The sequence below is a fragment of the Pseudorasbora parva genome, chromosome 12 (assembly GCF_024679245.1).
Source record: "Pseudorasbora parva isolate DD20220531a chromosome 12, ASM2467924v1, whole genome shotgun sequence".
NCBI lineage: Eukaryota > Metazoa > Chordata > Actinopteri > Cypriniformes > Gobionidae > Pseudorasbora > Pseudorasbora parva.
This window is the reverse complement of record NC_090183.1, coordinates 39,449,452-39,476,805: the sequence shown is the minus strand read 5'-3', so window position 1 is coordinate 39,476,805 and position 27,354 is coordinate 39,449,452. Positions and strand designations below refer to the sequence as shown.

The 27,354-nt window shown below is 36.7% G+C and overlaps 1 protein-coding gene across 4 annotated transcripts in view; it reads right to left on the bottom strand.

The window, feature by feature from the left end:
* The window catches only part of cntn4 (contactin 4), a 204,572-nt gene that overhangs the window by 110,724 nt on the left and 66,494 nt on the right, over positions 1–27,354 (bottom strand). For all 4 annotated transcript variants that reach the window (XM_067460243.1, XM_067460242.1, XM_067460244.1 and 1 more), the window contains 2 exons: positions 20,352–20,527; positions 2,894–2,989 (listed from right to left, as the gene is read on the bottom strand). In XM_067460243.1, the coding sequence (XP_067316344.1) occupies positions 2,894–2,989; positions 20,352–20,527 (272 nt within the window). The remainder of the gene's footprint in view (positions 1–2,893; positions 2,990–20,351; positions 20,528–27,354) is intronic.

The following is a 27,354-nucleotide window of genomic DNA, read 5'->3' as shown; positions in this document are numbered from 1 at the left end:
AGAACACACACACACACACACACACACCAAATCCAACAAAGGCAAGAAGTTCTTAAACTTCACAGAATTTTGTGAGCCAGCAAACAGGCAAAAACTATAAATAAATGTGCCAGCTGCAAACAACAGATAGGGCCTACTGTTAAGAATTTCAGATCATATAATGGCAGGTTTTAACCAGGAGCCTCTGTAAATGGGCAATTATTTAAAAAAGGATCGATTTAATTTAACAAATTTCTTCAAAAATAGAACTACACATTACATACTTCTAAATCTTAACAAAAATCACCCAAAACATAACCTAATTATCTATAAATAAATAGCTTGTCAGAAATGTATTATATATATATATATATATATATATATATATATATATATATATATATATATATATATATTTATATATTTATATATATATATATATATATATATATATATATATATATATATATATATATATATATATATATATATATATAGTATGGTGAATAATGCCATTTATAATTAGCTGGAAGAATCTAATCTGATTTCTTTATTGCCTTTCCACTTCCTGTTGCTGCCAAAATTAGAAAGCAGACCCTGCTGAATGTAACAGCCCACTTATCTCATCCATTTCAGCGCAGATTAAACCTTTTAAGTACGTAACTTGATTCAACATTTTGAGAATAAAGTCTAACCTCTGATCATATCTTATTAACCCTAATCTAAACCAAGCAGAACGTTTCTGACATGTTGTTTACCAACTCATTTTTTTATTGATTGATTTCATCCTAAAATAACCCAATGAAGGCTTTACTAGCATATAATCTTCTTAACACTGTTAGTGTAGTGCTACCAGCTCTGTAGAGCTTGCTACTAATCTCTTTGATATCAATGTCTTTCCTTTGTTCAATTTATGTAATACACCCAGTATTTCCCCTATTGGGGTTGGGGGGAACCTCCCGACACTAGTAGTACTATTATATAAATTAAATTAACAGTTATTTTCATATAGGACTCAACTAGATTTTCGGTTACAGAATAGCAATTAAATGTCACCTCATAATCTTCACTGCATAAATATAGATTAACCCTTATTAAAGTTATTCAGTCAGGAGTCATGAGTGTTTTTTTTGTTTTGTTTGTTATCATGGCCACAGGTGAATAAAATCAAGCACCTAGGCATGCAGGCGCTTAAACAAACATTTGTGAAAGAACGGGTCGCTCTCAGGAGCTCAATGAGTTCAAGCGTGGTACCGTGATAGGTTGCCAACTGTGCAATAAATCCATTTGTGAAATTTCCTCACTACTAAATATTTCACTGTGGTATTATAACAAAGTGGAAGCAATTGGGAAAAACAGAAACTCAGTCATGAAGTGGTAGGCCATGTAAAACCACAGAGTGGGGTCAGCACATGATAAGTCGCCAACTTTCTGCAGAGTCAATAGCTACAGATCTCAACACTTTGTGTGGCCTTCAGATTAGTTCAAGAACAGCAGAGAGCTTTCAAGGAATGGGTTTCCATGGCTGAGCAGCTGCATCCAAGCCTTACATCACCAAGTGCAATGCAAAGCGCTGGATGCAGTGTAAAGCACGCCACCACTGGACTGTACAGCAGTGGAGTTCTCTGGAGTGACGAATTACACTTCCCTGTGTGGCAATCCAATGGACAAGTCTGGGTTTGGCTGTTGCCAGGAGAGTGCTACTTGAATTCGGTTCATGAATTGGAGTGAAGATTGTGAGCCAGGCCTTCTCATCCAACATCAGTGCCTGACCTCACAGATGTTCTTCTAAAGGAATGGTCAAAAATTCCCATAAACACACTCATTAACACTGCGGAAAGCCTTCCCAGAAGAGTTGAAGCTGTTATAACTGCAAAGGGTGGGCCAACTCCATATTAAACTCTACAGATTAAGAATGGGATGTCATTAAATTTCATGTGCATGATAAGGCAGGCATCTCAAAACTTTTGGCAATATAGTGTATATTAATTAAATATCTGCAATAACATATTCATGGACAATTCAATCCAATTTATTTTCATTTTCATGTGACGCAGAAAATTCCATTTCAATTCAAATTTAAGAATTCAGGAACATTCAGCGATCAAAATGGTACAAAATGGTCAGTATTCATTTAGTTTTTAAAAAATGCAAGTGCTGGAATGTTACCACTGCACACACTTTGTTTCGAACATTTAAAAAAAAACACTTAAATATCTTTATGGATGCTGTTTTATCATTTTTCGTTTTTTCTTTTTGGAAACATTGGCTTCACAGTGTTAATTAGCTCACATTACAAAAAGTACAAACGCTTTGGATCCATGCCACTCTTCAAAAAAAAAAAAAAAAAACATGTGAAGAACACCTATTTTGCAATAAACGCTAACAAAGCACTTCTTCTAACAAGCAACACTGCTGGCACCATTAATAAGCAGTTAAATCACACGCTGCTGGCTAATTGATAGAGGCCATCAAAGTGATGGCAGAGTTAATGAACATTTCATGTTGGAGGTAGAGACGTGAGATTCGGCAGAGAAACTCTGAGAGAAATACATGGGAGGAGCAGCCCAGCATGGATGAAACGCTTGATGCTTCGGGGTTTTTGTGTAACGCAGGAAGAGAGCAATCGTGATTTATGGCTTTCTGACCTGCATCCCTCGTTCGGTATGGGGAAGGATGCTGCTTGACGCTACAGGGAGGAAGGTGAGGGTGGAAGAGGGTTTGCACACAAACAGCTATGTCTCCGGAGGGCGGCTGGGCTTGCCTACACACGCTGTCAGAGAATTGAGAGATGCTGATGGGATTATATGATCCGCAGATTGGACAACTGAGTGCCGAGAGACTGCCGGAAGGTCTCTCCTCTGGAAAAAATGAGGTGTAAATGAAATATGAACGAGGTAGAAGTAGTACTGACCTCCAGAGTGAGGGGGCGGCCCGCAGAGAAGCACCACTCCCTGCCCTTCCCGGACAGACACAGAACTCCGCTTGTGCGTTTTGAAGTTTTCCAGGTCTTAAAAAAGAGGAGAGAAAAGACAGAGAAAGCGTTACATTTATGCTAAATATATGCAGTGCATTGAACCTGATTTTCTTCCCAAAAACGATTTACGCTACAATCAGTGAGCCACAAAAAAGTTGAAGCCTTGAAGGAATGTGTACAGACGTGGTAAATAGCCTTCAGCTGGACTGGGGGCTATATCACCACCCATTGCTTCTGTTTATTGAAAAAGCTTGAGCCTCTTGCTGACTAAGACTAGAATAAACGGGGGGAAAATGTGAAGGTGAAAGTAAAATTCAAAAAATAGGGGCCAAAGAGACTGGGAAAATGTCTAGGCCATATATTACTGACATCTATGACATCCTGCTGTGTTTTGAATATGATAGTGAAAGTAGATTTTTTTCTTTTCTTCTTTTTTGTGCAATACTCTACAACTGCATTCCAATGTGTTGCTAAGGTGTTTTAAGTGAATTTTAGTGCACTGCTATTCAGTTGCTAAGGTGTTCTAAGGCAAGTCCTTTTAAACGGGTGATGAATTGAGAAATCAACTTTCCCTTGAGCCTTTGATATATGAAAGGTCATGGTAATATAAGAATATCCTCTAAGTTTCAGAGCTGAAAACTCCAAAAGTTTCCAAATAGGCTATTTTCTACACAGGTTTTGAGGCTCTCTCCAAAACGCTGGGTTTTGATGGGCTGGAGCTACAGCTAGGATTGGACAAGATTTGCATATTTAATGAGCTTCAGCTCCCCTGTTCAGTTCAGTTCACATGAGGGAGGAGCTGTTTTGAACGCGGCAACCGGAATTAACATCTTTCTCAAACAAACACAATGATTTATTTGTTAGGACTATTATTTTTGTATTACACATAGCCCGCACGATCAGTCGATATAAGTGCGAAAACACACACACGTACCCACGCGTGCCCTTCAAATGTCAAGTCAAGATAGAGAGAACAGCAGAACAAGAAACTAATATTATGAGATTTATCGGCTTACGTTTTGGTTGTCCGTCTGGAAAACACACAGCCCCGAGATGTTAGGCTTTGCGAGCCCTGGCCCATACGTGTCTGAGTCCAGCGTGCTAAATGTATGCTCTGTTAGACACGTACACACAAGCAAAACAATCTATAACAATGCTGTACTAGTATATATAAAAACACGTTTTACTCACATAAGTGTGTTGCACCATTCCTGTCGGATCCAATATAGAAGAAACAACATTGTGTTTTATCCCTCAATATGTCTACAAATCCAGCATCGACCTGAGATTTGTTTACAAACGATTCCGCAGTAAAAAAATTAAGCAAACACCATTGTCTTCCCCACGTGAGCTGGAACTACTTTAAAAATAAAGTTTAACCACACATTTCTAATATTAGGATCTGAATGAAGCTCATGTAGCGAAAGATCTTCCACAACCAGAAATAGCGCAATAGCTTTCTATCTTCTTCGCAGCTCCAAGAGTCGGTGGGCGGGGCTACTGAACTAGACGCACTGGCAGTGTTTCATCGCAGGATGCTGTAAGGATTAAGCACATGATCGTTTTCTGGGCCTGGTGTCTATAAAAGCTTTTCTTTGACTAACAAGGACGTTTTCAGCTCTGAAACGTACAGGATATTCTAATATTACCATGAACTTTTATATATCAAAAGCTCACGGGAAAGTTGATTTCTCAATTCATCACCAATTTAAAACAATGTTGTTTCTTCTACATTGTATACGACAGGAATGGTGTAGCACACTTATGTGAGTAAAACATATTTTTTATATGCGATAGTGTTGCATTGTTACTGATAGTATTGACTATGTGTATGTGTCTAACAGAACATCCCAGCACGCTGTCACATGGTGGAGAATCCCTTATTTTTTGGTTAATTGCGATTCAGGTTCACATTCCCAGGGCTCGCAAAGGTCAACGTCCCAGGGCTATGTGTTTCTCAGACGGCTACCACAACATAAGCACGTCGGCAGGCAGGTGAATCTTAAATACTGAAATAACATTAATTTCTTGATCTCCGTTGTGTTTGAAGAGCGCGCACGCGCACGTGTGTGTGTGTGTGTGTGTGTGTGTGTGTGTGTGTGTGTGTGTGTGTGTGTGTGTGTGGGGTTCACGCTTATATCCACTGTTCAGGCGGGCCAAGTAATAAATAAATAAATCAATCACGGGTGGATGAGAGATAAATCATTGTCTTTGTTTGATTAAAACGTTTTGAGCCAGAGACTGAGCCCCATCAGAGAATTATTCCAGCCACTTTCATAACAATCCCTTCCTCATGTGAACTGACAGAGGAGTAGAAGCTCATTAAATATGCAAATCTTCTCCAATCCTAGCCGTGGGCGTTTACTTCTAAGTCTTCAGTGTGTGCCAGCACGGCCATCAAAACCGAAGGTTTTAGAGAGAGCCTCAAAACCAGTGTTAAAAACAGCCTATTACTTATTAGTTATGATGATGTTTTTGAATGTAAAAATTATGTGAACGTCATAAACACCTTGACTTTAGACAACAGTATAAACAATTTTAAAAAGCCAGTTAATGAATCATGACACATTTAAGACAAGTCATTTCACTCTGCGCCCATTTTGGTAACATCCCCTGGACGGCTATATCAATGTCCGTTTGAAAGATGTACCTATACATACAAATCACTGCAGTTTTCATTTGAAATGAACACTAGTGGCAACAAACGTTAATTATTTTTTGATTACAGGGGCAGAATATTGATTATGACTTCAAAACACTTTACCATAGTGCATTATTTATAAACTGAAACTTTGACATTTGCATCACACAACCTGCTCCATATGGCTTTCCTGATATAGTAAACTTGCTCAGGAGCTCACCTGGTACTGCATTACATTTATGATGAGGGTGCTCGACATGAATCCTGTAAAGCATGAGTCTCAATAAAGGAGCTTAAAGACTTAAAAGGAAGCTAAAATGGTATGGTTGTTTCAGCAAATGTGTTATACGTAGGTGGTGCGTTCTTATTTTTATACGCGATTGAGCATGTTTGTTCACCCAAAATGTTTAATTCTATCAGTAATTCCTCACACTCATGTCATTCCAAACCTGTTCGACTTTTGTTCCTCTTTAGAACACAAATGAACATATTTTTTATGAAATCTGAGAGCTTTCTGTTGCTCCATTGACTGCCTACTCAACTACCACTTTCAAGCCTCAGAAAGGTATAAGACAAACTTTAAAACTACCCATGTGACTTCGGTGGTTTAAGTTTTATGAAGAGACGCGAGTGATTTGTTTGCGCAAAAAAAAAAGCCATTTACCATTTTATTTACAAAATTCTTAATATCCAATGCGCACTCATGCTACATCTGTTCTTGCATCAACACAGTTTGTCCATCCTAGGATGTTTCGTGAAGACAGCCCCAGATCACTTAACTCACTCAAGATCACTCAAAAATAAAATGACCTACATTGTCATTCTGTATGACTTCTGTGGACACAAAAGAAGATATTTTGATCTGTGTTGTACTGATTTTTTTGTCTATATAATGAAATTCAACACTGATTCTCAGTGTACGGACAAAAACAGATCTTTTGTGTCAAATCGCATGATTTGAGTTATCAATCATGTCTGTAGCACAATCGCTGTGGTCCAAGTTTAACACTAAGACTTAAAGGTTTTTAAGGATTTCTTTACTAAGGATTGCATTGTGTTTAAAAGCTCAATGAAAGACCTCAGTCACAAAACATCAAATCTATAATCACAAGCAATGTAATTTTACAATGCTTTAACAGATTGTGAGTAAAGATGAGGACAAAATCGATGTGTCCCTCCAAACAGAAGAGTGCTCCTGCCCAACTGTGGCAATGTTTTGCTAAGCGTGAGCCACACATGAGTGCCTTTAATGGCTCCTGCAGTTATCAGGCCCCCTCTGAGTTGTATTCATCACAAAGCATGCCGGCAACCATTACAAAGCCGTTCCAAAAAAATGCATCAGAAACTGAATTTCCTTTCCTTAGAAACTAATTTAGATTTGACAATTGACGGAAAACAATAACAAGTCACAACAGCTTCCTGCTTGTCCCTTGCGCAATTGCTGCCTAAAATCATTGGGAAAGGTAATTCGTAAAAGCAGATCGAATGCATGGATGGGCGCTTTGTAAAAACTCAGGTGGGAACTGTTCAAATGTGCTTCATTACAGAATCTTTAATTGTTTTTTAGAGACAAAAATGAACGATGATGCGTCTATGCAATAGTCTAGCCGCTGAGGCTAGTTGTCACAGCAAAACTACAAGGCCTGTATCTGACTAAAATCTTACAAACATCTTTTCTGTTTCATCACAGACAAGTTATATCACGGTATTTTTCAAAATTAAACCAGTTTCTCTGTATATCACAGTATTTTTTCCCCATGCATGACCAGGTCTTAACCACATTTTCTACAGATTGAGAGAGGAAATACTGCAGTAGATTGACTAAGAATGCCCCCCCCCCCTACTTTTCTTTTAGTTTAACATGATATAATAACTGAAATACAAACTAATAAAAACTATATAGGCATATTTTTAACTGGAACACTGGAATGTATTTGGACAACAAGAGTCAATCAAGGCAGATTGTCATGTATTCCCAATGTGACAACATGCCCCACTATAATAATAATAATAATAAAAATAATAATAAAAGAGCATGCGTTTAGCGAACTGTATCTTTTTTAGTGTGCGTCTCTATCCAGAAATTGGCTTTCAATAATAAACCTACAGTACCATGAGAAATATTCACTGGATTAAAAAGTGTGAAAACCTCCCAACTGAAAAAAAGGAAATTGAGAAACTTCATGAATTAATTTGTTTAATTCCCACACCTAAAACTCACAACTAAATTCCACTCTCTACATGACTGGAATAATCTCGAAATGATTTGACATTAAATCACTGAAGAGGGTTTTTAATGGCATCCCTGTTGCACTTCTAAGGATCAAAAATACAGATGCTGATGTAAAAAATTTCTGCGAGACCAGCACGCTTTTGAATTCGAAAGCGTGAAGTCAGCTTTGCGAGCCCCCGCTGTCATCTTTCTCAAAGGGATTCTGCAGTCGCTCAGCTGAAAAGTACATCAAAGTTCAGAGACCCCTTTACTTGAGCGACTCACGTAGAAGAACACCTCACCACTGGCCTCATCTAACAAAACATAATTAGGAGCTCTTTTCTATATCCTAAACAAGCCTGTATTCAACAGCACTAACTCTCATGCCACGTGCTAACGATGACATTTAATGGCACATATTGCACAAATCAGAAGAATTAACCCAAATTAACCTCATCTCCAATGATCCTGGTTCTGTGGTGTCACCTGGAGCACCGATGCTGAGATGAACGGCTCTTTATTAACTAAATCAAAGCTAAATCTTCCTCAATCTTCCTCACTTTCCCCTAAACACAGACCAGCGATTGGTTCTGCTTCAGGGCTAGATTTAAATGCAAAAATTATGGCGCTCAATGGTTTATGAAGATGACTATAAGGTCAGCTAGGATGTGTCATGTTGGCTAATTATTCTTAAAATATAAATTTCGTTTTAACCCTGGAAGTCAGTGGCAATTTGAAACACTGATCTTCTATTAAGGAATGCAGTACTTGTGCATTTTTCACAGATTAATATAAGACTGCGGTAAAGGCTCATACACCTCTGCAATGAGCAGTTTGTAATGGAGTAATAATTTATGTAATTGCTTTTTCACTGGGACAGGAATCAGCATCAATGAGCTGTTGAAACCATGCTGGTTATTTTATTTTTCAACGGATGATGGTAAATGGGTTAGAGATTACACTAAATTATGTTGAAACTCACACTGATTTTAGTAATTGGTTATAAACTTATTGTGTCATTAAAATTCTCACTTCATACTAAAAAAAAATAGAAGAAGTGAGGACTTAAATAAAAAATAAACATAAAAAAAATCTGTATCAGGACAGCTGGGTCTTTTTCCCCAAAGCCCACCAAATGCTGAGCTTCCAAAGGCCACTGAAATGAATTCAAGTCACAGATGTGTCATGAATTGTATGAAGCTTATTGACAGACTGTTAATACTTGTAATACTCGCAAGCTAATTACCCTTATGAATGTCAGGGCATAGCCGGGAATGAGGCATGCAAATTATTCATCATTTGTTCCTATTAATGTGACACAATGTTAGAGTCTTTGTTTTGGAAGGAAATTATATTTAAAAAAAAATTCTGATTCAGTATCTGCTTGTGTAAAACCAATGGAAGGAACGGGCTTCACAAACTGAGTCTTTCTTTCATTACTTATCATTGGAGACACTGGCAGGTAGGCAAACAAAAGGGGAAACCATAAGTGTTTTATACACTGTGTGTATAAAACACGTTACTTAAAAAGTGCACCTTTCTTCTGCATGAGCTCCCCACCCTTTTGAAGACTACTGCCTTTATAAAGTTTGAAATACAATTAAATTATTTTTAAAATATTTATTACTGAAAATATTAAACATGATTGTGAAATTGTTGCACATAAAAATGTTTACTACCTAAGAACACAGACGCAGCCGGATCATTTCAATAGTGTCTGGATTAACCCATGCTTTTTGGGTGGTAAATAATTACGCAAATACCAGTAAATTGACGAGCGCAAACCTTAATAATTTTGCATCTGAAAGGGAAACTCATACAAATACATATGCAACATATCCACACCTTTTACCGCTTATTTGTCACTGCGTGTCATTAGTAAACGCTGACAGAATTTTTTTAATGCCAAGAGGGTTTTCGCTGGTGTAAGATGTTAGTAAAGATGGCCCTAAATATGCTGTTATATATGGTCAGTTGCATTAATGAGATGTGTCACAAGTTGATAAAATGATGGAACTGCAGGAAATTAAAAAGTATTCTCTCTCTCTCTCTCTCTCTCTCTCTCTCTCTCTCTCTCTCTCTCTCTCTCTCTCTCTCTCTCTCTCTCTCTCTCTCTCTCTCTCTCTCTCTCTCTCTCTCTCTCTCTCTCTCTCTCTCTCTCTCTCTCTCTCTCTCTCTCTCTCTCTCTCTCTCTCTCTCTATATATATATATATACACACACTCAGCCACTTAGATATCACAGCTTTAATTCACATCAAAATCAAACTTGAAATGTCCTGACTGTTGGTTTTTTTTTTTTGTGAGCAGCTCGGTGAAATTAAAGGTACATCTTTGATTCTGTGTCAGTGACCAGTGTTTACAAGCTTGAATAAGTTGGCTATTATAAAGAAAAGCTGAATATTGTTTCACAAATAATATATATTGTTTAAATTTTTACTGTCTTTAGTTATTATTTTGAAATAAATGTAAAAATGTCTAAAAACACTAACTTGGTGAAATGTATACTTGGGTGTAATAAAAATAACATTACATATTTATTGTAAAAATCCAAAATACATTTGTATTTGGTCTCTTTTTTACTGTATGTAATGTTTAGTAAAGTGTAACAGGGACATTTATATATATAAATGAGAACTTTGTCTCCTCAATTTATAACACCACCAGACACCACTGATATATAATGCATTTTACTATGTATTTACACATATAAATTAAGTTTACACAGGAACTAAACTTCAAGCAAAATCCTAGCTTCAGTACCTGGATTGTGGCCAGTAAGCAAACCAAAAAGCGTCCGCTTGAGCACTCATGATTATAACCCTATTGGATTCTACCTCAATATGATGGGAAGGCAACAAAGGGCTAGACTGCCACTTTCATGTCAATGAAACACAGGATGTTAGATAAAAGACTAACAGAAGCCATAAAATTGAGAGCCTACAAGAACAAAGTGGACAAACACATTCAACATCTAAGGTACTGAATTAATTTAAGGCAGGGGAAAAAAGAAAAGAGTGTTTTTTTGGGCATATTTTGGATAGAGATAAAAGCCACAGTGATTTTGAGAGGGGACATATGGTCGTCCGCAGCGAGAGTGGGGCGCACCAGTTTTGATCGCAGCCGGTTTACCTTTATTGGGCTCCTGACAAGCTGAATTTTGATGTCACTATAGTGTTTTTGTCTGCCTTTTTTTGGGGAGGTTACAAGTGGTGCTCCCTGCTCCATAAACACAGCAAAAAGAGCAAAGGGACTATTGTTGTTTAAAGTACTCAGCGGGCTGTTTCCTCCAGGATAGCACGCAGCTGAGGTTTTTCAAAAAGAAAGTGAAATAGACAGAACGGAAGGGGGGAGTACTTAAACAAATGCTTTTTTTAATATACACAGCTGAAGCCATTCACTTTTTTATTTCCCCTGAAGAAACATGGCATAAAAGCACCCCGCACCAACCGCTCACATGAAGAGACGACTTTAAAAAGAATACACGAACACGCATCCCCATAAACAGTTGGGGCTGGGGGGGATCCAGATGGTATTCGTTTAAACAGTTCAGGCTAAGGAAATGCAGTGTTATAAAATAAAAAATGTGGTAAACAGGCATTTAACATGCACATGCATACTCTAAATCTGTGCCTCTCAAGTGGTTTGGCTTCAGGAGACACATTTTACATTAAACATTACGTAGCACCCGAACATTTTCAACTGTTAAAGCACACAATTAGTCATGTACTTAGAATCAGATATGGACATTTAAAGAATATTATAGATACGCGTAAAGACCCAACGACTTGAGAAATGATAAAGATGACAAACTGTACATTTTGCAAATGCATATGTAGCAGATAGCATATGCAAATAACAACAGAACATATAACTTGGAAAGAAATAATACAAATAAATGAATTAATCTTCGATAAACACCCAGAAACAAATTTGATTCTAAAATCAGCAGCAAGTCCATTCCCAGATCAGCCATGATGCTATATTTCAATGGGGAAATTCTCAATTCTGCCTAAAAAAAACCTTAATGGGAATTTATTTGATTTCAAATAACAATTATACACTTTATTGTCCTTTATGCGTCCTTGTTACTAGTCCAAAACCAAACCCTAATCCTAACCCTAAAGTCATGTAGGTAATTAATATTATACCAGTACTTTACACTGTAGAACTGACCCTTAGAATAAAGTATCAGGTTTGGATTTGGACTGAGAAGGAAGACAGGAGGCTGACAATGATGCAATGTCCATAAGCAATTTCCTATTCTGCGATTCATAACAGTTGAAAATGAAGAAAAACGACACCGCTGAAGAAGTTCTAGCTCTGCAAAAGCGATCTGATGGGATGCACAGTAATCCTAATGAACCTGACTGTCAAGTGCCACCGCTGTGGGTGATCATGGTCCTAGTGAGCCGTCGCGTCTTTATAAAGACTGGTGAAACGTGCAAGCCTCCCACCACAGGAAGGAGATATAATACTCAAATCAGACTCGCAGAGGAACTCCAGCTGTTTATCACTGTCACTTGGGACAGAATAAAAAGAAATTCCTTAAAAATGTGATTATCAGCTCTTGCTCTCTCTATCTAGAAGTCGTCATATTTTTTTTGTACCCTTCTTCAGGTCCGTCTGTGCTACAGGGCACATTAGGCAGCAAGCATATTGTGATCGGCTGCATGGGATTCGGCTCCTTTTCCAATTAATGCCAGCTCGCTTTAAGTCTTCTTTGTCCTTCCTCACCTTCGGCAACAATCGTTGTTCTGATTGCTGCATAATGGAACGGGGAGTTTCACGCCACACTCAGATACAATAGAGGAAATTCTGTGGGTTTTAGCCCTGTGCAGAATCTCTTCATTAGTAACATGGTCATGGTCTGTGCATCTGAGACACTGCTGGAGGAATACATCAGATGCATCAGATGTTGAGCCAACATGGGCATGACTATGAGAACGTAAGATATGCTGAGGCTGCATAAATAGGCATTCATAAATTTTGTATCAGAACTAGGCAAGTGGAGCTGGGGAAGGTGGAGGGAAGTTTTCAGTGGAACTTTCAGCCTATAACAAACATTGAACCAGACTATTTAAATGTTGAGCAAGCAATCTCATTGGTTGCTGAATCAACAGTGCTCATGCCATGCAGTGATGATGTGATTGTTTGCAGTTTGCATGTAAAGGACAGCCTGCTCCCTCAATGGTTCAGTCAAACCATTGAGGGGTAGTTCACCCAAAAATGAAAATTACCCCCTGATTTACTCACGCTCAAGCCATTGTATATGAAATTCTTCTTTCATACAAATAAAATCAGACTTATATTAAAGAATTTCCTGGTTCTTCCAAGTTTTATAATGGCAGTGAATGGCTGATTCTTTTTTTAAGTCTATCAAAGTGGATCCATCATAAAAGTGTTCCACGCTATTCATCATAAAAGTGCTCCACACGACTTTGGGGTGTTAATAAAAACCTTCTGAAGTGAAGTGATGCTATTGTGTAATAAAAATATCCAAATTTTAAAACTTTACAAACTGTAATCTCTCACTTCCTGACATATGCGAGTTCACGAGAGACTGGCGTTCCAGTGTACATCTTAAAGGGGTACTTCAGCGCTGGGAAGATTAATCTGTATTTAAACTGGGTCATTAATGTTGTAGAAATGTGAAATTATTTTTGAATTTGGTGCCTTCTAGACTGAGAAAAGACAGAAAATGTATTTTTGTCTCATGGGGATGAAAGACTACAATTCCCAGAATGCTTCGCTGCCCTTTGAGGCCATTCCCAAAGCCACCGCTACTGGATTACAGTGACTGAGTTCAGAAAGTACAATTAAATACTGAACATGTGCGTTCAATATAACGATCGAGTTGCCGCGTGAGTCTCACAGCAGACTCGGATTAGGAGTCAGATTACATTTAACGTAATGAATGAGTTGATGAGCTCTCGTGATGAGAGCTGAGGTAATCGTGACCACATTCGCGGCATACATTCAAAACGCGTTTTCAGTTCATGCCTTTGGAAGCTTAACTTTCATTGAAATTAATTTGAGAAGTTAAAACACTTACATTGCTTAGCATCCGTTTAAATTAATGGGTGTAGCTGAGCTGTGCTGTAAGTGTGATCTCCATTCCCCATGCACGAGTTGAAAACATGCGGAAATGGCTCCCTCTGCTGGCTGTAGTCTTTAGGCTCTGGGCAAACATTCCTCTCGTGACGCAAATATCGTCAATTTGCGTCACGAGAGAAATTTTTCCAGAAATAAAATGCATAAATCTCTCGTCTCAGGGGGATATAAGAGGGGGATCATTTGAATATACTCCAGGGTTTCTACTGATACAAAGCCATATGTTAATCGCTGAAGTAACCCTTTAAGTGACAACTAATATATGGCACAAAGCGGGTACTTAATTCAACAGTTTTTGCTCTGGTTTCAAAATTTGAACTGAAAACTGAAAGTGTTTTGCTATAACTATAGAATTTTCCCCATCATGACTCAAAAATAAAAAATAAAACAACGCACACACTGATTGGCTGACCCAATCAGAATATGCTAGCTCTCGCGAGAACCAAGTTTAGTTTTGCTCTAATTTCTGCCCTTCCGTGTTCATCACCGGAACTTATGCTATGCTTGCGTCCTATGCGCATACGATCCGTGTGGAGTGCTTTTATGGACTTCAAAACAAAAACAGCCATTCACTACCATTATATACTGGGAAAAACCAGGACATTTTTTAATATAACTGACTGTATTCATCTGAAAGAAGAAAGTCATATAGACTTTAGGGTGAGTAAATCATCAGTAAGTCATATAGACTTAAGGGTGAGTAAATCATGGGTAAATCATAATCATAATCCCTTTAATAGAAAATGCAAACGGGCAGCACACAAAAATATCTAAAAATATGTTTCAGCCAATTAAATGAGTAATAACTGAACTGTATTAAACTGGAACATAGTAAATAGCAAATGCAGAAACACATAAATTTACCTCAGTATAAACCTGACACTTAGGAAGAATACAGTATAGACTCAATTATATACAGTTTACAAATGATTAAATCAGAGCGCCTTCTGACCCCACATATGCAACATTATTACCACTTTTCAAGGCCCAGAAAGGTAGTAAAGATAGTTAATACAGCCCATGTCAATACATTGGTTTGATATTAATGTTATAAAGCAATGATAATATTTTTTGTGCAGTCTCCTGCTGTTCACGTTGTAAACAAAATACTGAGCCAGCGTAGAACCCGGAAGTGCTGCACTGTGTTTACAATGTGAACAGCATCAGAGACTGACACGGACGAGAAGCCGAAAACGAAGAATTGTTGAATACAGTCATTATTTTTAGCTTTAGGAATTCCTGTCGCTTCATAACATTAAGATTGAACCACTGTCACATGGACTATTTTAACAATGTCTTTACTGTCAGAAAGTTCTCGGATTTAATATAAAATATCTTACATTGTGTTCCAAAGATGATTTTATGGTTTTGGAACGGTATTAATCATACCGTGTGGGTGAACTAACCCATTAATAAATGACACTGTGGTTTAGTCCTTTAGTTCTAGTACAGTGAATAACATTCACAGAAACAATCCCAATTTAAGATTTTCGAAGTTGAAACTACTGCTAAAGAAAACATTTATGCAATCAGACTCCAAACCTTATCGTTTCTGCGATTAAGCCCTTCTGACAACTAGACCTGGTATCTTCACTATATATAGCAGGTAATGTCTTCAGCATTCACTGACCCATCAAATAACATCAGCTGAACTGAAACATATTCTATTCAACCTGTCACCACAATGTTCAACATGTTGTTAACGCTATAGATACACCTTTTAATTTCTTACCAAGTCAAAAAGAACTTTAATTATTATTGCACATTAAGAGCAAGGTCTTTTTCAAGACCCAAATATGAAAATGAGAAGATGGTACATATGTGAAATATGATTAAGACGCAGCACACAGCCTTCTCTATCAGTGGCATTTTAATTAAAACATTCTGCAATTCCCCAGAATGCAATTACTGCTTTAGGGATTGGTGCATCGACATTGACAATTTTTTTCTCATTTCCTATGCATCTACTGACAACCCTTTCAATATCTGCTTAACTCATCCAGTCCTATTCAGAGAGAGAGAGAGCTTTTTTATCACATCCAATGAAAGTCTCTTTAATAACATGTACTTTTGATAATTTGAAAGCACACAAAGGCTCTGTACAAGCTAACACCAAAGTAACCATACATGTATTTTCACACATTAAGTGATTTTCACAGTCATTTATTTGGAAAAAAAGGCAGAGCTGTTTAGAGACAAATACATTCTAAGAGACGCAAACTAGTTCATGAGCCAGCTATTATTTCTAAAGCTAATCCTGACAGAACGCTGCTAAAAGTGCATAAAAAACACACTTTTGTTCCAAAATTACATATTAAAAAATGGCTTGACTGAAATGGCTTGCTAACCGTTCTCATTCCTGTGTTAATGCATTTCTTAACCAAAGAAGCGCAACAGTCTGATGTAAAAATCCATTCATTTTCTCCATATAGAAATGTATTTTTAATGATAACATCAGTGTATTAACAGAACCACTGAACTCTAAACTTCAGGTTGTTAAGGAATGATTGAAACCAGTGTGATTTCAAATGTAAAAAATAAATAAACATGTTTAAATGCTAAATTTAGGGTCATGAACTACATTACCCACAATACATAGTGAGAGCTCAACAGCAAGTTATACATTTTTCAACTTATTTATATTACACATTTATATATTATTTTGGTAACACTTTAGTTTAATTCTCTCTATTAACTAGTCGTTCATTGGCATGCATATCACTATATTGAGTGTTTATTAGGACTTATAAAGCACATATTAATGCCTTATTCTGCATGACATATCAACTACCTTACTAATTATTAATAAGAAATAATTAGGAGTCTATTGAGGCAAAAGCCATAGCTAATAGTTACAATGTAAAAAAAAATATTTAGAAAAAACGTTACCTGGTTGCCTTAAAATTTTGAGTTCATTGAAATTAAAATTGTGAGTTTTTTGAGATTTGACAACCTTTATTAAAATATTATTAAAAGATTTTGTAAGCATATTGGGTAATTGTGTGTGTTTTATTTCTGATGATGCAGTGAAAAATGCCAAATAGTTATATTTTCATGATTTATCACATTTTTTATGTGGTTCAGACACAAAAATATTTTGAGTTTCTATTTATTAAACAACTGTCCTTCATTGTATCAACTCAAATTTTTAAATTCAATAAACTCAAAATTTTAAGGCAACCAGGTTACTTACTTTTTTAAGTTAAACCAACAAAAAACAACCAATTTTTTTTTACAGTGTAATTAAATGTGAGAATTGGACCGTAATCTAACGTGTGACAATTACTTTTCATTTAATTACATAATTCACATTTTTTTATGAGATAAATATGAGTAGTATGTTTCTATGAGAGACACTCGGTATACCACCTACACTGTAAAAAATTATATGTTTAAAAAGTTGTGTTTTTACATTGTTTTAACTCATCAAAATAAGTTAAGAAATGTTAAAGTTTATAAGATGCAACTCATTTTTTATAGTTAGTTTATCATAATCTAAGCTGAAATAACTGAAACATCCAAGTCGATTGTACTTAAACATTTCAGGCTGTGACTTTTTTTTACAGTGTAGCTTCTTTTTTTTTAGAGAGCATTTCATCACCTCAAAGCTTATACATATAAACAAAGAGCCAAAAACCTCTAATTTCTCCAGGATACTTTATGAAGTGGTCTGCAATCAACATTTTCCTCCATCCACTTTACAGCAATAAATTGAATTCAAGTTGGAAATATGACTTCCTGGCTTCACCTTTATGCATTCTCATGCACAACGTGGTCTTCTACAAATTCTCCTGCATTAGATACCAAATTAGAAAATATCCCATTTAATAACATCAACTGCCCTTTAAATTATTCTCTTGAACCTGCACCACTCCATCATGCGGCGGAGTTAATTAAGCTATGGAGAGAGTAATAAAGAAGATGGATGTGGAGCAGTCAGAGAAGCGTGCCCCGACCACACGACAACAACTGAAGCCTAGTAAGGTCAGAGACCAGCGATTGATGGATCTGTCAGCCAATCGTCTTATGATGACAGCGGACTTCCTCCCCACAGAATTGGATTGTTCCCTGCCCTGCAGTGCCATCATCTTCAGGCAGTGGCCTTGCTGGGAACAGAATTCAGTCGGAAAGGCCTGTTTGTCATTTGCTATCAGTGTCGTATGCAAAGACGGGTGAGCCAATCAGTTGTTTTTTTTTTTTTTTTTGAGTCATGATGGGGAAAATTCTATAGTTATAGCAAAACACTTTCAGTTTTCAGTTCAAATTTTGAAACCAGAGCAAAAACTGTTGAATTAAGTACCCGCGTTGTGCCGTATATTAGTTATCACTGACGATCATCACTAGCCTGGATGCCGGCCGCCCACAACATTTGAGCTCGGGCAGTTCGGTCTGGACTTGATCCATAAAGGAGTGATTATGACGGAACAGAAACTGTTCGGACCAATGAAATCAGGACGGGCTTTGGACGATGATGGATAGATGATAAACAGCAACGTAATCATCCACGTCATCAGAGGCGCTTGGGTTAAATTTGTTCTAATCCTAAACCGAGAGCTTGTTCATATATGCATTCACCTTTAGTATTTCTCTCAGAAATTATGATTGTGTTGGTAAGTACTCCTCTGTGTATCCTTAAATACTTTTTTTACAACACCGGCAAAGATCGTTTACACTCATCTTTTTCTTCTACCGTTAGTTATTCCAGCGTGCATTCAGAAAAGGTTGACAAGTTTTTACAACAAAGCCCGCCAAATACTAGCACAAAACAAGCCCAATAGCTTTTCTTAGGGGGATGGTTCTCAGAAAAAAAATGCAGTTGTTAATAATGCCTGTTATTTTGGCAAGGTTGCCTGCTAAAATTTACATTCCTGGGTCTCATCACATAATTGAGGTCACTTCAACCAGCTAACATGGAAAACAACCCTTGGCAAAACCGCAGACTTAGCAACACAGTGCAGTTGAGTTCTGTTGACATTTGACAACTAACGTTATGCGTCGCTCCATTGCTCTGATTGGTTTGAGGTCTATCCAATTGAGGTCTTTCCTGGTTGGGTTGAAACACACCCCATAATCACAGCCCAATGGAGCAGTATCAGACTCATATTCTGACTAGAATTGAGTATGACCACGTCAGGCTAGATCATCGTTTCTGATTCAATAGCATATTTAAACACAGTTGTCAATCCAGAAACTGCAGTGTATTTCGTAGCATAAAAAAACTAAAATTATTCAGATATTGAATGGGTAATAAACAGAAAGCAAGAGAAGAGCCCTTCTTTTATAAATCACAAAGTTTGCCATCTATAAAGCACAAGCACAGTTAATTCTGCACTTCTGAGAACTTATAAAAAATAAAATAAAGCAGTTAATTTGTAACATTGTACATCCAGGTTGAGTACATTGCATTATGGGGTATGGTATTTCACACATAGTGGTATGCATAATTATGTAGTAAGTAGTGCTGTCAATAAATACAAAAAAACTAACTAATTAATCACATTTTTCTGTAATTAATCACAATAATTCGCACCTAACATTAAAGTTTTTTATATATTTTGTATTGTAAGAATTTTACATTTAATCTCCAAATGAATAGAAACAACATAAATACTGTCATGTTCAAATCTGAAACATGACGTGGATCTGGATCAGCACATATCCAAAGTCCTCTCAACTCTTTGCATTCATTTAACATGTTTTAAATAATTTAAGACTCTGCTTATGAGGATACTCTACAAAGAGGACATTTTGGCATTTTTTTGTTTAGTTTTTTCCCCCCGTTCAACCGAGAAAGAGAACTCAACGCGGTGATCAACGTGATCATATACCGTAGCGCAGGATGACAGAAAAAACTGATGCTGCGACAATTCTTTTAAATATTTTTAACGTGCAAACTGAACAAAATTGATCGCATGCGTTAATGCCTTAGTAGTAGGTCAGTCTGGCTTTCTATACAAAAAATTCAGATACTGTGCACAGTATACTACATACTGCAGAAATTTTGCAATTAGTAGGCTCCTATGCTTCTCCAAACATGGTGTCATTATTTTATGGGCTGGATAGGGCTTTTTTTAAAGGGCGTGTGGAAAGGGTGGAACTTCTTTTAATACAGCCATAACAAGGAGCCTGAATGTGTTTTACTGAATCAGATTTTTTGATGCCTCATTTTCAGCCCATATAAATGGTGACTGCAAGACCCATGAACAACCTGTGCATATGTGAGGTACAGACAGAGTGAGAAAGAAACAAGAATGAGAGAGGGTGAGAAAGAGACCAGGCTCTCCTCAGGGAAAACATTTCCATTTTGATCATGTTATGGGGAGGAGAACAAGGGCCAGCGCACCAGTCCGTGCTGTCAGGTCTGCAATGTCCTGTTTGTTTGGACCTTATCTATGCTGCAGGTTTGATCAGAGATCAGAATATGACTTACAGGCAAAGGTTAGACTGGCCTCCCTGCTGACAATAGTCCCGAAGGAGTTGGAAGCAAGGCACTGGTACGTCCCAGCGTCCTCATCTTTATTGAGATGGTTGATGCGAAGGTTTCCTCCAGAGAGGCTGTGATGGGAGCCGGGTTTAGGGTTGACCAGACTGCCATTTAGCTTCCACCTACAAGACAAAGGAGTTCACAGTTCAGAGATTTCAATATGAACTCATACATTTCTCATCATGACCTTCCATGAACAAACTGTCACAGCAAGGCTTATTAATGTTATAGCTCTATACTCTTATTCTCAAAACTGAGCATTGAAAATATATTTAAAAAAACCTAATTTACACTACCAAAAGTTTGAGGTCAACCATTTATTTAGCAAGAATAAATTAAATTAATCAAAAGTGAAAAGTGTCATTTAATGTTACAAATATTTCAATTTCAAATAAATACTGTTTTGCAATATTTAAGAATGTATTCAAATAGAAAACAGATATTTTAAATTGCAAAAATATTTCACAATATTACAGTTTTACTCATTTTGTGATCAAATAAATGTGTGTGGTTATGTATGTGTGTATATAAATATATAAACATACAGTATATTTGGTATTATCGTACAGATGACGGATGATTGTTGATTGTGATCCATGACATACCTTTCTATCAAAGTTATCTGACATTATTAAGATGAATTTGTTCTGACAACTCTAAGTTTGTGTAATATTTTATTTCTTTATGCCATTTTCTAAACTATAGTGAATAAACTGTGATAATGTGAGAAAATGTTGATGGTGCCTGAATGTGTACATACTGTATTTGAATTATTATTAAATAAAATTGAATATTAACGTATTCTATATAGTTGTTATATATTCTATATATATATATATATATATATATATATATATATATATATATATATATATATATATATATGCTCTAAATGCTATCTGGACACAATTAAAAAGTGTAAACATTACATTAAATATCAAACCAAGTATGATTTATTTTAACGACAACAACGTATTGTAAAGACAACACAGCACACTTTTCAATCAAAACATTTAGCAAACATATTTGTTTGCTTTTCATTTGAAAGATAGCAGAAATTCTGTACAAGCTCACGAAAATTTTACAGTTGAAGACAGGAAAAATGTTTCCTGGTCTGATGAGTCTCGATTCTGTTGAGACATTCAGATGGTAGAGTCAGAATTTGGCGTAAACAGAATGAGAACATGGATCCATCATGCCTTGTTACCACTGTGCAGGCTCGTGGTGGTGGTGTAATGGTGTGGGGGATGTTTTCTTGGCACACTTTAGGCCCCTTAGTAACAATTGGGCATTGTTTAAATGCCACAGCCTACCTGAGCATTGTTTCTGACCAGGTCCATCCCTTTATGACCACCATTTACCCATCCTCTGATGGCTACTTCCAGCAGGATAATGCAGCCATGTCACAAAGCTCAAATCATTTCAAATTGGTTTCTTGAACATGACAATGAGTTCATGGTACTAAAATGGCCCCTCAACCCAATAGAGCATCTTTGGGATGTGGTGGAACGGGAGTGTGGGTGCCGTTGATGTGCATCCCACAAATCTCCATCAACTGCAAGATGCTATCCTATCAATATGGGCCAACATTTCTAAAGAATCCTTCCAGCACCTTATTGAATCAATGCCACGTAGAATTAAGGCAGTTCTGAAGGTGAAAGGGGGTCAAACACAGTATTAGTATGGTGTTCCTAATAATCCATATATATATATATATATATATATATATATATATATATATATATATATATATATATATATATATATATATATATATATATATATATATATATATATATATATATATATATATATATATATATATAAAATACAATTTTATAACAAAACACATGGCCGGAAACAGGTTGTTTTGCACAACTACCGAGTGTCATGAGACATGTGGGTACAAATCTGGGCTGGTAAAACAAAAGTTCTAAGTGTGATCCCACATAAAAACAACCAGTGAACTGCAATGAGTAACTGAGATGCACTGCTGTTATTAGACTCCAGAGTAAAGCACTTAGTACACTACACTAACTCCAATGGGATTGTCCTTGCAATTAGTGCACTGTAAAGTGCTTTGCATAAAATGTGTCTGCTAAATGAAAAGCACCCAGCTGTAGCCCTGATAAATTCAGAAGCCTTGTTTTTTTTCCCATACCAAGATTAATGCCCCGAATGGCACTGCGTGTGACCATCCATCTTGTTGAACACAAAGTCATACAGCATCAAATGCGAGCTTTATCATGGCAGAGCACCAATTAAAACTAATATTTACTGTAAGCATTTCTGTATTCCATAGCATGCAGTGTGATTACAAGGATTTTACTGAGATTACTGAAGGATTGAATTCATTCACGATATCAACGGATTCTCCAACCATTCAAACAGCCTTCAATTTGCCCAAAAACCCACATATAAACCAGACTTTTAAAAATTGCTCTCTTTTCATCATTAACTGAGGTAATGGGAAAAGGATGATATTTTGTTCATGAGGTTATATGTGTGTGTTTTATGAGAGATCTATGTAGGGTTGCATTGTAAACCCTAACACACAAAAAAATGAATTGGTTTGAGCAGGGCAAACTTAAATTAAACAAATTAGTTCAATCAAATAATCTTTTATGAGTATTTAGATTTTTTTTGATTTCATGAAACTTACACATTTTAAGTCATATGAATAATTTATTTTAATTTAGAAAAACTTAAATTTAACTTAAATTGGGCTTTTCCCAGCATGCTTTGCCATGGCACTTGCAAGGCTGAGTAAATGGTCAAATTAAGTGTTCTATTTTAAGTTTTTTTGCGCAAGAGTAATGTTAAGTGGGATATTTAGTGTTTTATGTTTTGCTATGCTAATTTAGAAGAGTTTCTAATGTATCAGGATTTTTTTGTTTTGTTGGGGGTGGGGCAGTGTGACAAGTGGCACACTTATTCGGGTTTTCAAACTGCTGTGTTGACGTCAAAAGGCCTTAACCTTTTTTTTTAAGCCAATATCAAATCGCTAATGTACATCAGTTGCCAGACTGCTTACAACCCATAATAATACTTCTGTAATGTGATGAGACATTTATTTCTGAGAAAAACAGGATTGACTGGATCATGAAAAGTGGTCTCTAAATTACAGCCAGGAGGTGGAGAAGGGTTGAAATCTGAAGCTTGGTAACGGCAGCTCAAAAGGAATTTTAGACCGAAATTTCAAGGACACTGATAAACCATTCAGATCAGAAACTAAATTAAAAAATACATTGAGTAAATTCTGATTTCATGTTGACATTTTATGGCCAACAGCCTTCAGATCAAGACATTAGACAAACCCTTTTTGATTTGCTAGTCTGCGATATATGCAAGGTGCCCCTGCAGTGTGCCTGACAGGCTGATTAGTCTTACAGGCTCAATATGGTTAGGGTTAGCAGCAAGTTTAGGGTTATGTCCTTGACTGCCTGTCAGGCACACAAAACAGGGCACTTTCCGCCAATCTCGGCAGCGGATTGTTGCAGTATGAACAAGACGTTTCAACTATACTTTCCTGGAAGAGAAAAAAATTGGGAACATTAAATCTGGTATAATATTATTTTCTGTAACCATTTAGGAATACACTTGTTTCTAAGCCAACCGACAGAAATCCACAAAACTTGCCTGAATTTACAATAGCCGTGTTCTTTTTTTAAAGTGATAGTCCACCCCAAAATAATCATCTCATTTACTCACCCTCGTGCTGTTCTAAACCTGTATGACGTTGCCAGCAATTTAAAAGACATCTAATAGCTGTCCAAACACAACCCTGGCGTCTAGGCTTAAACAAGGCTGTCCGTGAAAATTGAATAGACGTCTAACCATAGCCCAAGAATAGACTAGTCATCTAGAACAAGAACTTGTCAAAGAAATGAAACCAAACACTGTAATTGCTGTTGACTTTGCTTATATGATGGAATATCATACATCTCAAGTTATTTTGGCAAAAACGAGATATCGAGTCTATAGATAACAGAGACGATAATCATTAGAAATGACGGCTATTGCTTGCTGGGTTCTTTCTTCTGTGGAACACAAAATAAGATATTTTGAAGAATATTGGTAACTAAACCCATTGAATTCTATTGTATGGACAGAAAAAAAATAAGGGTGAATAAATGATGTTTTTTTTGGGGGGTGGACCATCCCTTTAACCAGCGAGAAAGCTTATGTTAAATCTCCCCTTTCAGCATGTGGTACATTCACACTGTGCTTTCCTAAATGGTGTCTGTAGCACAACATCTTGTTTTCTTTGTCTGTTTCACATTTGTATACAGATGCATCTTATTTTCCTAAACAAAAACAGAATCTCCCTAATGCCCCCTGAGAGAAGGGTCATTTGCAAACACACAGACTCTTCACACCAGGAAGCGACTGTGCATCTATGCAAAGCACAGCAGAAATAATAAGGGTGTAGCTCTACATCGCTTCTTTCAGGACTTCTGCACTCAAATGTAATTTGAATCTTGTACCTCTAAATCAAAGGCGCCCGCACATTCCCACCGCTACGCCGAGTGTTTTCAAAAGACAAAAACGCAATAAATATTTCATATTTGTAGCCCACAGTGAACGATACTGCACGGTCTTTAGAGATGGCAGTAATTGATAGGAGTGGCGAGTTTCCAAATCTCAGGCTCAATAATATGATTTCTCCTATCTGTTAGTTTCCAAAGTGCCCTTTTCTGCTCCGTTTGATCTTAGTGAGGCTGATGAAAAGAAAGAGGGATGAGCAGTTGTTTTTGACAATAAAATGAGTTTCTTGTTTGAGATTCTTGATTTGGCGATTTGCGGAGGGTAAAAGCGCACTTGCCATTAAGCATAATGACAACATCATGTGAAATCAAACTCGTAAAAGAAATGCTGGTTGAAATGATATATCACGTCTAAGACATCCAATTATATAACGTAGCATTGCATTGAAACAAGAGAAGGGTACGAATGGATGTCATCAGTTATTACTAACCCCCTGTCCCTGGAAGAAATTGAGATTTCACCACCTACAGTTCCCATCTTGGGTGACAAAACATCCAGTTCGTGTCACAGACAGCCTGTGTTATTTCTCTTTATCTCCAAGTTTTTGTGACACATTTGCATTTTCACACTACGCCAATGCTTCGTTCTCGTTTCATCATGGGGGCCAGAAATACCGCTGCATTCTCCCGAAAAAATGTAACAACTTCATTTCAAACGATCAATTATCAGCATACAAATGAGAATGCTGCTATATGACAGCATGTCAAGAAACTTTGTGTAACCGTTAAAAAAACGGCCACTTCCCATCTGCTGCTGTAACTATGGCTACAGGCTATCCTTTGATTGACAATTCTCCCTCAACTTCACGACGAGGTGATGCAAGGATACTCTATAGCATTCTCTAGTCTCCTTCATGTCTTAAGCTGAGCTTCTTGAAGTGAGGTAAAGAGGAGAAGTGAATTAGAATGAGAAGCTACCGAGAGAGAAGGTGGGAAGTCTGAAGTATAAGGAGCAGCTGTCATCTCAGATCAAGAGAACCTAGCGGTATAATTTACAATAAGTTGTTAAACTTCAATTATACCGCCTCTCCAACCTTCTCCACAAGGAATAGGTGTTACAAAACGGCAGACCATGGAAGGTTAACAGGGCTTTTCAAAAACATGAAGGCAATAACAAGCCTTTTTTCCTGTTTCATTCGTGATATTTTAATGATAGTTAAAGGATAGTGAAAGAGTATGAGGATTGGGATTGGGATCAATGAGATCCGAAAATGACACAAACCAGGCTGGAAATTACAATTTGCCATAGATCGCGTGCCAGGTGATGTACCAGATAAAAGTTTCCACATAAACTTAAAATTGCTTGAAGTTAGTTTTCTATTCAAAAATAGAATTTGCTTACACACTAGGGCTGCGCGATATTAACTCTTTCCCCACCAAACACAGAATTTTCCGTTATTTATGAAAAAGCACATCCACAAAAATAATATTTTTGTGGAAACCATAATACATTGTATAATTAAGGATTCTTTGATGAATAAATTAATAAAATATTTTAAAGAGCAGAATTTATTTTAAATATAACTTAAGACTTACTAATAAAAAAAAGTAGATGTACTGTACATAGAAATATGCCTTTGTCAGATAATCTAAAAATTTCCTTTACTTGTAAAAATGTTATTATTTTGTTACACTGCTCCCTTTATCAGTACTTGATTCTGATTGGTCGATCAAAGTCGATCAGTAAACTATACAATTGAATATTTGGCAAGTGATTTTCTACACACTGTAAACAAGAAAGTGTACTTTTTCTTCTCACATAATAAAGTAATTGCAACTCAGACCGTAATGTGCATTTATTAAATCATATAATCATAATAAGTAATCATAATATAATCATTAACCTTATAATGAACAAAAACAATGTAAAGTGACCACTTGGTTTATTTTGTGATAATATTCCTTACTTATTCAAGTCAAAAATATTACTCTATATGACAGAATCAACTGCACTAGATTACAACAACTAAAAGTATGTTTTATAGGTCAGATCAGGTAGAAATGCACTTTTTCACTTTAAAGTGTAGTTTCACATAAAAATAATAGTACTGAAGTATGATTACATAGGATCACAACATCAAACACCTCGCGCAGTGACAGCTTTAACCAGACGCTCCATTTGCTGAGCACATGCTTTACGTGCTCATGCTCAAACAGACATTACGCAGTGCTATACAACACCATCTGGCTCAGGAGACAGGAGGCGATTTGAGGATCTGTTGCACACTTTAAGTCTTTCTGAGTAACACATTCTTTGCTAAAACCTTCTTCAAAAAGGTAGACACACACCAGACGCCTTAGCTCAAAAGCTACAATCACAACTTTTCCTCTGGGCTTGTGCATGGTGTTAAAGGGATAGTTCAACATAAAATTCTGCCATCATAACCTCGTGTCGTTCCAAA